General features: G+C 32.3%; 1 protein-coding gene across 1 annotated transcript in view; it reads right to left on the bottom strand.

Annotated features, from left to right (window-relative positions):
• Window positions 1-1,981, bottom strand: part of LOC127711628 (tetratricopeptide repeat protein 28-like) — a 111,488-nt gene extending 109,507 nt beyond the window's left edge. Inside the window, exon 1 of the mRNA XM_052217734.1 lies at window positions 1,883-1,981. Within this exon, the coding sequence (XP_052073694.1) occupies window positions 1,883-1,933 (51 nt within the window). The 5' untranslated portion in view covers window positions 1,934-1,981. The remainder of the gene's footprint in view (window positions 1-1,882) is intronic.
• Window positions 1,982-12,898: the final 10,917 nt, after the last annotated feature.

Raw genomic sequence — 12,898 nt, 5'->3', positions numbered from 1 at the left:
AATTTCATATGTCTAGTGCAATTAAATATTATGTGTTATTCATCAAAGATAAAATCTACATTTTAACAGTTTTATAATGTCCTAAACATAAAAATGTGTTACTTAAAAATAACACATTAAAAGTAGTTATGAATTTTCTTTTAAATTTCATAATATTATTACAACCAAATATATAAAGTCACTACTTCATTTTGTACTTCACAACAAAAAACAATCTTTCAACAATGAAATCATTTAAAAGGTCTTTATTCAAACACAATCTTTATTCCCCTAATATAGTATAATTCCTCATTCAGCTTTTTTAGATTATCATACATTGTTTCATAAAGCTATCTGTATCAAAAGTTTCTTTCTTTTAGCAATGAATTTGTGGAATGTTCAGCACTTTGTATTACTTTAAAGGATTTATGTTTGGCCATTGTCTTGTTAGAAACAGTACAATAAAAGGAGATTTTAGTTCACAAATAAATAATCTTTTTTGTAAACATATTTGGCAACATATGTATTATCTTTAGAAAAAGGTACCCATGAGGGGGTATGTTTCATTAAAAAGTTGTGAAAATGTTTTTTCGATGGATTAGGAAAAGTTTTGGATTATAATTACATCAATGAGAAGACATTCCCAAACAATTGATACATATTTTTATTGTTATATCGAGAACAGATATACAAAAAGAATTTGTCTTTGATGTCTGGGTTCTTATAAAATTTTGTTAGAAAACTTTTATATTATTCTTTTTTTTTGACAAAAAAAATGCAAGAAAGCAAAATTTCAATTTCTTATTTGTTAATGAAAAGGATTCAATTGGAATATCAAAATATAATAAATAATCGTATAGATGAATGGCAAACAGATCATAAGATATAGGGTCTAAAAATTTTGATCAAGGATTTATATAGATTAACACATCTTTGTTATGATGTGAAAAAAAAAAATGCAGATCAAACTAAAGGAGCCTACATTGTACCTAATTTAAATTTTAACCTCATTATTAAAAAAAATTACAGGTAAAACCAAATCAGAAAAATAGTACAGATTGCAAGGAATATTTTAACCCTGAATGTACAATCATTACAATGTATTATATTTGCAAGAATTGACAGGTATTGCTAAATTTATCTTATGTTTAAGTCTGTACCTGAAAAGATTATAAGTGTTGAAAGTGGCGTTAAACACCAATCAATCAATCAATGAAAAGATTATAATAGCGTTCATGTTGTTCAAACTTAATTCTTTAATATATCAAAAATGAAGTACATTTTTTATTCATGCACTTGTCATGCTTGTGCAATGTGTACAAAGTTATATGTATCTCTTCACCAGGTTTAAAACTTCCCGATATTATTTCCTTATCTATTATTTCAATCTTCTTATTCATGTCTAAAACATTTAAGAAATAAATATTTCTCTGATACATTAAATGTTTATTTGTTTTCTCAACAAGTTTGTAAATGGAAGTTTAGATGGCATGTTAATTTGTGTACAGACCAATATAAATCATATTTTATTTTTGTTGTTTAACAATTGCTTATGACACTTCAGAACATCACAATATGTACTGTTAAAACCATAAAAACTGTCATATAAACTTAAAGTCAGGTGTCAAGCATTCAGGTGTATTGTTTTATGGCCCATACTTTATATTTCTCAAAACTAATAAAACCGTTACCTGTGGGCATCAAAAATACATTGCGAAGGTGGTCTAAGTAATGTAAATTGAATGTCAACCAAAATCAATTTGATTCTCGAAATGGTAATATGATGATAATTGATTTCAATTAACAAGTTGTTTGTAAATAAAACCTATGACAGTATTACATGTCGGACTTGATTAACATGTTAATTAACTTATCAAACATGGGTTTATTTTTTGCCTCATACCTTACTGACAGTCCCAGATTTTCTTGATCCTTTCGTTTCTGCTCGATCCATTTTAAATTAGACAAGCAATGCCATTCCATTTTTCACACCTCATCTGTCATGTCTGTCTTAATAATAATTCCTCTACCTATTAAAGGTAAATTGTATTTTACATTTTATAAACACAACTAATATTTATCCGCCATGTTTGTTGATAATTCTAACTAATCAATTTCAGTGAATAAATTTTATAATCCTAATTATGAATATAATAGAAACTAGATTTATCACAATTTTTCTAATAAATCCCAATACCATTCATAAGGTGTATGTATATTGTTGTATATATCCAGATAACATAGTTAGGTGTTAAGTGAAACTGACTACCGTATATACATATTACATAGGTATCAGACGCTATAAACACACCTGGACAGAAAAACTCAGGTGAAAATTAAGGGGAGCTAATTTATTCCCGGCAGATTTAAATAGAATAAAGTTTCTAACGTTTTGTTCAACTGTTGTGTTGTAAACTTGTAAAATATAAGAAAATAATGATGCATTTTTAATTGTGATTATATAGACATTGAGTTACTTAGTTATACTATTTATAAACTGCAATATTTCAAGTTCTTGTATCTTCAAATTTCTTTTTCATTCCTCTTTCAAATGGCGATTCTAATGCGCCACCCTTCACCTGTAATGCACGTGTAAATATTCCGGAATTGAACAAATTCTATCGATTTCATGCTAAACAATTTTTGGTTAATTTATCAATTCTTTTGTTGTTTGGTCAATGGTTTAAGCGTTACTCAATCAGTTTAATAATCTAAAAACATTGGGGAAAAATTAACAATCTTAAAATCTATTAAGCTCTATTAATTTAAAACAAAAATCTCGAATCATCAGAAACATATAAAAAACTACTGGGAAATAATGAAATTTTAGTCCCCAGCAAAAATGCTTTAACCAGAGACATATATACACATATTTGTGTATATATTCCTCCACTTTAACAAAGGATATGAATACTATAAAAAAATCCTTGCTATACTATATACATGCATATGCTGTAATCATAGATGTATAAACCCATATCTATGGGTTTATACATCTATGCTGTAATAATTATATTCTGTCTCTGAAATCAGTCATGAATTTTTTTTTAGCATTACTTAATTTTCACTATGAATAAAAAAAAAAAGGGTGGGGCAGTGTTTTATCTTCATCTACGAAGTCAACTACGAAAAAACAGAATATCAGGAGACAGAAAGGAAGAACGGTCACACTTACACAAATATAAAAAAAGACACCTAAAATTATAATAATATGATGAACGCTGTATATGAAACAAGAAAAGCCAATGAGACAAGTCCAACTCTCCACCAGATACCAAATGACGTAGAAATTAAAACTACAAACTGCTTAACGTCCAGTGATAAATATTTCATGCATGTCCAGGACGATTAAAAATGAGCAAAACCCATACTGCATAGCAATTTATAAAAGACCCAGATATGAGAAATGTAAAACAATTCAAACGAGAAAATAGGACGGCCTGGTGTATGCGTGCACAACATATAAACGAAGAACAAATATGATACAGCAAAAAACGACAGCCACTAAATTAAAGGCTCCTGACTAAGGACAAGCACATACGGAATGTTTACGTCTGTCGTTTGCATTCTATGCCTTTTTTGCCGGATATTATTTTTAATTCCGAGAGTAGGAAATTGTTGGGCCAGGGCCGACCGTGCAAGACCCTCATGGGTCACTTTGAGTCAAGGTCGTTAAAAACCTCTCGACGAGATTCAATGAGATTGTTGAAATTGTTACTATAGTAATAAAGAACAGTTTGAATTATTTTACATTTGTCATTTATGGGCCTTTATAGCTGCATGACTATGTGGAATTGTTTTTGCTCATTGTTGAAGGCCGTAGAGTGACCTATAAATGTAAACTTCTATGTCATTTGGTACTGGTGGAGAGTTGTCTAATTGGCAATCATACCCTTTCTTCTTATATTTCAGTTAGAAAGCAAAAATGTTCAGTCTTTTTTAACCTCTGGAAATTTTTTAGTTATTTGTATCGTCATGTTGCTGTCTCATAAACATTTTCCTATTTATTCATTCTTTGAGACTGAGAAAAAAAAATACGCAATGATAATGGGTTGTCTTCAGCCTGACGGAAAAGTGGTATACGGCAAAGTCTTTGAGGATAACACCGTGAAGTGCCACCATCACATGTACACCCTTGGAAATTCAAATTTTAGCAATTTGCGTTTTAAAAATCCCGTTCAAATATTGTCGATTCTATAGTTTTAATGAATAAAGGCAACAGTAGTATACCGCTGTTCAATAGTCATAAATAGGTTAAGAAGCGAAAACAAATCCGGGTCACAAACCAAAACCGAGGGAAACACATCAACTATAAGAGGAAAACAACGGAACAACAGAAACACTGAACTGCTACAAAAACAAACGCCAACATACATAGTAACAGACTATTTGATAACAACTACCATATTCCTGATATTTGGTACAGGACATTTTAAGAAAAAATGGTGGGTTTAACCTGGTTTTATGGCTAGTCAAACCTCCTGCTTATATGGCAATGTTAAAAATACCGTGTTATTATTAATATTTCATGCAAGATATATGGCTGTGTTGAAATTGCATTGAAATGTGTATAGAATACTAGTGTTTGGGTATTTTGATTTTCTCGCTTGAGCCGGTACGGCGAATGTGAGAAAAGCAATCGAGTTGAGATGAGTTTATCGCTATTTTACCTATGAAGACGTTGTTAATTTCATTGACAACGGCACGTGTTCCCTTAGTTTCTAGCGATAATTTTCATATCACTCGACTCCCCTGAGAACGGAAATTATCAGTCAGCAAGATCAAAGGAAAAATTCGTAAAATATCGATAAAATAATATATTCAGATACGATAACATAAACCCTGTGTCTGCTACTCTCTTGTCAGGGTTACACATCGGTAGGGGGTATTTGAAACTAATCAAATCTCGATATTTTGCATTTATATGGTAGCGATTAAAAGTCGTAAAATGCATTAGATATTTCCCAAATCTATCTATCTTTTCATTTACCAGCTAACGGTGTATTTTGTGTAAAACAATATATGAAAGGGTATATATTTTTGTCAGTATTCAAGATATTTGAAAAGGGTAAGGTACTGTATGTCAATAAGCTGATCGCAATTACCACAAAAAGATTGAAGCCCCCCCCCCCCCCCCCCCCCCCCCCCCAAAAAAAAAAAAAACAAAAAACAAACCCAAAACTCCACCCGAGATTTTGTCCCATGGCGTTACTAGAAATGGGACAGCCCCGGAGTACTTCAATCCGAGAACAGTTATTGCGTTAATCGTCAGAAAAGAAAAATATTCAGCAGACTAGAAAGTAACTACAGAAGTTGACTAGTAATATCCACCGATAAAGGAGGGTCTTGATTTGATTTGATTTGATTTTTGGTGTTTTAACGCCACTTTTAAGCACCGCTTTTGGGCTATTTCGTGGCGGCCAGTTTTTATTGGTGGAGGAAGCCGGAGTGCCCGGAGAAAACCACCGACCTTCGATAGGAAAACTGACAATCGATCCTAGTCAATTAAGATTGGAGTCGAGTGCACCCGCACGAGCGGGGTTCGAACTCACAACCTCAGTGTTGACTGGCTAGTGATTACAGTAGTAACTACTTAGACCACTCGGCCACCGAGGCCCCAGGAGGGTCTTAATGGTAGTCCTTCATTTTTGTATTCTTTAATTTATAAGGCAATTTTCTACTTTCTTTATACTTTTTGTCCATTTTTCTCTTTTCTTTATATTTTAGCACCTCATTATTCTCTATCCTTTATTTGTTTCGTCCACTTTTCTCTATTTCCTACTTTTTTTGCTCTTTGTTCTCTATTCTGTTAACCCACATCCACACCCTCATAAAAGAAGTTGTGGGGTTAAACAATGATGATGTAATAGTACAAAAATAGAACAAACCGGAAAAGGGCAATACTCATCAGATCTGCACATGCAAAGCACAAATTAAAAAAAGCTCAAAAAATGACATATGACACATAATATAACGACCCAAAAGTAATCATTGAAAGCTAAATTCAAATTAACACCATTTCCAACTCACGAATTGACCCTTTTCAGTCAAAAGTATAATATACTATTACGTAAAGTACTATATTAGTAACACATATCTATAGTATATTTGCAAACAATCTTTCAAGCTAGGCTATTTAAGAGTATAGTATAAGTTTTGGTGACAAGTCTCGAGAAAGAAGTTATATATGGAAAGGAGTTTGAATTTCGAAAAAAAAATCAAATGTGTCTCTATACTGAAGGAGTTGCTTCTTCCAGTGTGGTAGCATGTAAAATACATGCGTATTTTAGATTTATTATCAACATAGAAGTCGTGAATTAATGTCTTCAAAATGATATCAAGATAATTTTGAACTAAACAAACGTATAAATACCAAACCGTATAACATTATAATTAACAATGAGGTTGTGTGAGAAGGATACAACCTCCTTGATCATAATGACATTTATAGCATGTGGTTTTATCATGTGCTGCTTATTCAGTGGTTAGTACTCACGTGGTATATTGTACTTTTTATAAAAATTAGAAGATGTGGTAAGATTGCCAATGAGACAACTCTCTACCAGACAAAATGACATAGTAGTTAACAGGTATAGGTCACCGTATGGCCTTCAACAACGATCAAGACCCATACCGCATAGTATATGTCTACTGAAGAAAAATCGTTTTAACAGAGACTTATATACATATATCCAACCATGAGAGAACTAGCCATTCAATACTTTGAAAAGCTTATGTTAAAAAGGGTAATCGCCTTTCAAAAAGACCACACAAAACAATAAGAATTTCTAGGTACACTCAACAAGTGAGCACGTTGAAATCACGTCTCGCCTTCTTTAATGATCAAGATCGACTTCTACTGTATTGGAAGTCGTAAAGATAAAGGTTCGATTCCATGTATCACAAACATTTAACATTGTACATGATCCGTGAAAATTAAGTTACGGTCAGATGAACCCTGACAGACATGTGCACATTACAATCATTTCACACACCAAGTATTATTATCATAAAAATTGACCTATCGCTTAATTAATTACAGTGTACGAGAAACGGATGTTACAACGAGAACTCGACGTTGACTGATGAACCATGGATCGAAATGAGGTAGAGGTCAGTCGAACACTGACATACAGACGTGTTCACCTAACAAGCAATCACTAGATGACCTATTGCTAATAACATCTGAGAAACGGATCTAACAACGAAAACTTTCCGTAGATCAACGAACCATGAAAATGAGGTCAAGGCCAGATGAACCTGCCAGACGAACATGTATACATTATACAATCATTCCATACACCAAATATAGTTGGTATATTGCTTATAGTATTTGAAAAAAAGAACCTTTTAAATGTTACCACACACATTTAACGTGGTCCAATGGTCCATTTAAACGAGACCAAGGTAAGCTGAACCCTGACAGATGGACATCTACACCTTACAATCGTTCCATGCACAAAATATAAATGATATATTTTTTAAAGTGTCTGAGAAACTGACCTAGCCACGTAACTAAACGTTCAGCTGAGCCATTAACCATGAAAATGAGGTCAAGGTCTGGCAGATGAACCCTGCCATGCGCACATTATTCGCTTGCAAGACAAAAAAATCATCTTTTGAAAACTACTGCGTCAATATTAAAACATTCCTTGATCACAATAATCTTCATGATATGTCTAATTATCTCAATATTTTAGACAAAAGACCGGGCTGTTCTGTATTTCTTTTATTACGCATATCCTATAGGTGCAAGTATATGTACATATTTTAAAGATATAATGACATCGAAGCATTTCGAGTTATAATCAATATTCTTATAAGTCCACCATCAATTCTTTATTAATTTTAAGCGGAGATAATTGATCGTTTTTCGGATGTTGAAACAAAACTTATTCAAGCCGAACCGTCAGCAAGGCAATAAACTCATCATAGATACTAGGATTAAAAATGTGTACTCCAGACGCGAGTTTTGTCTACAAAAAACTCACCAGTGACGCTCGAATCAAAAAAGTTTAAAGGCAATATAAAGTACAAAGTTAAAGAGCATTGAAGACCAAAAATTCCGAAAGGTTTTGCCAAATACATCCTAGGTAATCTATTTCTTGGGTAGAATATCCTTAGTATTTCCAAAAAATCAAAGTTTTGTAAACAGTTAATCTATAATTATTTATGCAAATTTAATTTGCAAGAATTACTCGGCTTTACTTTAGTTTAACAATTGTTGCTCTTGATAAATTTAGACTGAACTACTATCAGCTAGTTGTGAGAAAAAAATGGTTAACACCATGCAATAGAAGCCCACTGAAAACCAAGAATATGCAAATACAATCCCACGTTTATATGTCACTAGTTCGTGTTTTCATTATACAAATTTTATTCAAAAAATTTGTAAAAGTATATAAATCGTTACATGATGGATTACGCGAATATATTGTGCATCGTCATTGCACCGTGAAGGTCGATACATGTTCTTGTAAAGCCAAGAACTGTGTTGTCAGTTGAAACTAACAATACACAATGCTATATGGTTGACTGTATATGGTCTGGTACATTAACTGTTTGTAAAGAAGGTAAAACATCTGATCACTCGGGAATTTTATTATAATGCACAGACGAGTTGACATTCGATGAAGCATTTCCGCTGTATAGGTACTGACTAGAAAATCAGAATTAGCGCAAGAGCGAGTACACCTGTACTGTGAGTCATAAGCTTAACACGATTCAATTGAACAGGATTTCTCAACAGGTTAAATCTTTCACATTTTTCTTTTACGTTTTTTTTTCAAATATAAGTGGATATATAGTGCTAGTATATAAGAACAGATAAAGTGAAAACTATTTTAGGACAAGTACTCCGTCATAGAAAATTGCAGGATAATCAGTACCGCTGAACTATTCGAGCGTGTCCTTTGTGCTTAAATATCAAGTTTGCTTTTTTGTTTGATGACCCATAGAGTCTTTCTTAACTAGTGTAAATACAGAAACAAACTGACCAAATAGGGTTTTCACTCATCCCTTTGTTGCTCGTCCTATGGCATGACTTGTTGGTAATAATGATTGTTCTCTTTTATTAGGTATGGTTAAGGGCATACGATACAGTTTTGATCCCATATTGAAATTTTGATAAAAATTTGCATGTAGGCTATTTTTTACCTGATTAAATCAAATATGTAATAAAAAATATCCCTTCATGTGCTACTTTTTGAGTAAATTGAGGTTCAAATTTCAGATATTTTCTCAAAATACGGATTTATGGACTTATTTTTCCTTTCGATAGAAATACATAACTTTTTTGTTTTAAAAGATAAACACGAGCTGTTTTTTGTTAAATAATTTGTAATTAATGTGTTATATAAATATTGTATAAATTTGTACATTTTATTTTTACAAATAACTCAAATTCTCAAATGTTCATGAATGTAGAAAAAAACCGTCATTTTTTGCTGTATATTAATCAAATTAAAAAAAATTGCACTATTAACGTTTTCATGAAAATTGGTACACATAACCTTCTTACGTAATCAAACCAAATGTCATTTTAAAAAAGAGGGGTCCATGAACTCGTTTTCAAGTTAAATCAGTTTGAATGATAAAAATCAGCCGAAAACTGCATATTTTCCCGATAAGTCAACGTTTGACGTCGCGAAAATAACAATTTACGTTAGCAACGTCTTCACCTCCCCTGTAACTGTATCGTATGCCCTTAACAAAGGTGATGCTGATCTAATTGTCCAATGAATAAAACTAAGCTTCATTGAACAAACTCAATCATGTGTTGTAATAAAAGTCAATAACTAGGTTTGAGTACTAGATAGAGATGTGGTATCATTGCTAAGGAGACAAACTTTCCACAGCTTATTTAAACTTAGATTGTAATCAATTTTACACTTCTGTCAATGTAATTGTAGGGGAATAAACGTGTTTATGAGTGTCAAATGCCAACTGTCGCTCCCATTTCTTCAAACACTTGAAGCACAGGCTTGTATTCAATATGAACTGCATCAGATTTCAAACACTTGTTGAAGTGTTTCAAGTAAAGTGAGCCTTAATTTATTCCATATGTTACACAAGTAGTACTTGAAATGAGTTATCATATGACATGGCTATGTATACATCTACTCTTGTTAGGAATCATAGTCTACAATACACATGTGACCTTCAAGGTTCAGGCAGAAAGCAAGGTAGATATAAGATGTGGTATGTGTAGAAAACAGGGTAGGCCCGTATGTCGGTAGGAATTAAAAAAAAATATCCGACTACGGATGTGCAATTTAAAGCATCTTCCGTTGCATAATACGGTTGTGTTTTTCAACACCTTACTAAAAGGTGATTGGATGGATTGGTGAATGGTTGTTGAGTATCCAGCAGAAAGTAGTTCATACATATTCAGAATAAGAACATGTTTTAAAATGCACCAGGGTTAAATCCTGCATGTATTTTACTAGACTAACACGCTGATGGTATTTTTAACATGCACACTCTTACTAATCGGATTGCAATGAAGAGATGAAGGAAGACACCATTTACATCTGTTATAACCAAAACATCTATTTTTCAAACGATGAAAAGTATTAGTTAAAACACCACAGATGAATTGCATTTTGAATGCACCTAGTATATAATGGATGAAAGGGGAATAAGTCCAGCAAGAAAGTAACTAAATCAATATGATAATTTACTTATAATTAACCCCCCCCCCCCCCCCCCCCCCCAAAAAAAAAGACAAGTTGGTGAATTTAAAATTGTGTCAATTATTTTAGGATACTACTTCTCTCTTCATTATAAGGTGAAGTAATCTTCAAATGTCTGTTGGTATATAAGGGTAGTCACTTTTTTTAAAATAAAAGAACAAGAGACTACTAAGAGCCTGAATTGCTCAACTGGTAAAGTATGCCATTATGATATTTTTTTTACTTTTATTGCAATTTGTTGATCTAATATTGTTATTTACTATTTTTCTCTATTTCTTATGGTTTCTGCAAAAATGTGTAAAGTCATCTTTCAAATGCAATAACTCCTAAAAGGGTTCAATTAACGATTTCAGCATGTTAACTTATTTGTAGATCTTAATATTTGAACTGCTGAACAGTTTTGCTTAAAAAATATCTCTATCTCTTATCTATCTAGTTTCTTAAAAAATGCAAAAAAGGGGAAAAACGGCTATCAAGAGCAACAGCTCCTATAAGGGGTCAATTGACGATTTCTGCAAAGTTACCTATTTGTAGATCTTATTTTGCTGAACATTTTATACTATTGACAGTTTCTTTCTCTATTATTGTTGTGCAAAAATTGGTAACAATCATCTTTCTAGGGCAAAATATCTTAGAAGTGTTCAATGGACGATTCCTGTCATGTTGACTTATTTGCATGTCTTACTTTTTTGAACGTTTTTACTATAAAAGAATCTATCTTGGTTTCTGCAAAAAAAGGGTAAAAAATCATAATTCAATGGCAACAAAGTCTATAAGGAGCCAATTCTTGTCAAGTTTACTTATTTGTAGATCTTATTATTCTGGTAATTTTTGTGGTTTAATATTTCTCTCTATGATGTAGCTGTTATAGTTTTTAAGATAATTACAAAAAAAACTTTGAAATTTGCCAAAAAAAAAAAAAAACATTTAAGAAAATATTTCCAAAATGGAATACGCACAGTAAATTTCATATCCTTTTATTTTCTATTTCCTGATTTTTCTAGAAAATTCATGTGAGATATACCTTAACCTGCTGATCATTTTTATTCAGTCAATTTTGCTCTACAATAAAATTGAGAATGGAAATGGGGAATGTGTCAAAAAGACAACAACCCGACCATAGAGCAGACAACAGCCAAAGGCCACCAATGGGTCTTCAATGCAGCGAGAAACTCCTGCACCCGGAGGCGTCCTTCAGCTGGCCCCTAAACAAATATGTATACTAGTTCAGTGATAAAGGATGTCATACTAAACTCCAAATTATACACAAGAAACTAAAATTAAAAATGATACAAGACTAACAAAGGCCAGAGGCTCCTGACTTGGGACAGGCGCAAAAATGCGGCGGGGTTAAACATGTTTTTTGAGATCTCAACCCTCCCCCTATACCTCTAGCCAATGTAGAAAAAACAAACGTACAACAGTACGCACAGTAAAACTCAGTTTATGAGAATTCTGAGTCCGATGTCAGAATAGGAAACAAAAGAAAATAAACAAAATGACAATAATACATAAATAACAACAGACTACTAGCAGTTACTGACATGCCAGCTCCAGACCTCAATTAAACCGATTGAAAGATTATGTCTTTATCATATGAATATCAGGCACATTCCATCCTGTTAGGGGTTTAGTATTATACCATCATAAAATATATGAGAAGAACATAACCTGTTCTTTTTTTAACAACAGTTGCCATGTTTGTTGAAGAATCAAAGATACAATTTTCAACTAGTTTCTCTTAGGAAACATTCATGTAAAGTTTGGTTACATTAGGCCCAGCATTTTAATGGAGATTTAAAAGTTTACGATGACAGATGACAAGTGATTGCAGATGAGCTAAAAATGGTATTTTTTTTTACCAGACACGAAAAAAAATTTGAATATATATTTCTTGAATTAGCATAACCCATCTTAACACAATTTCTGAACTTTTATTAAAGCACTTTATAAATTTTGACATTTTGACCTACCTACTGTTATTTTTCTCCCAGGAGACAGGAAACAAGAATACAAATTTTTAGATCAAATCAGATTTTGACATTCCATCATTTTAAATTACAAGATATCCACGGAAGGCACTTTGAAACTGGGGTAACCATCTATATATTTTAGTCTATTTTTAGACTTTCTATTACATTTTCACTGCACAAAATCATCCAATAACAATTGATATTTCAAAGAGCCTTCCATGGGTCTAATGTGTGTTTTTATGCATTCCTTTG

Source organism: Mytilus californianus, unplaced genomic scaffold (genome assembly GCF_021869535.1).
Source record: "Mytilus californianus isolate M0D057914Y unplaced genomic scaffold, xbMytCali1.0.p SCAF_8, whole genome shotgun sequence".
NCBI lineage: Eukaryota > Metazoa > Mollusca > Bivalvia > Mytilida > Mytilidae > Mytilus > Mytilus californianus.
The sequence above is the reverse complement of the archived record's forward strand: the minus strand, read 5'-3'. Positions and strand labels throughout refer to the sequence as shown.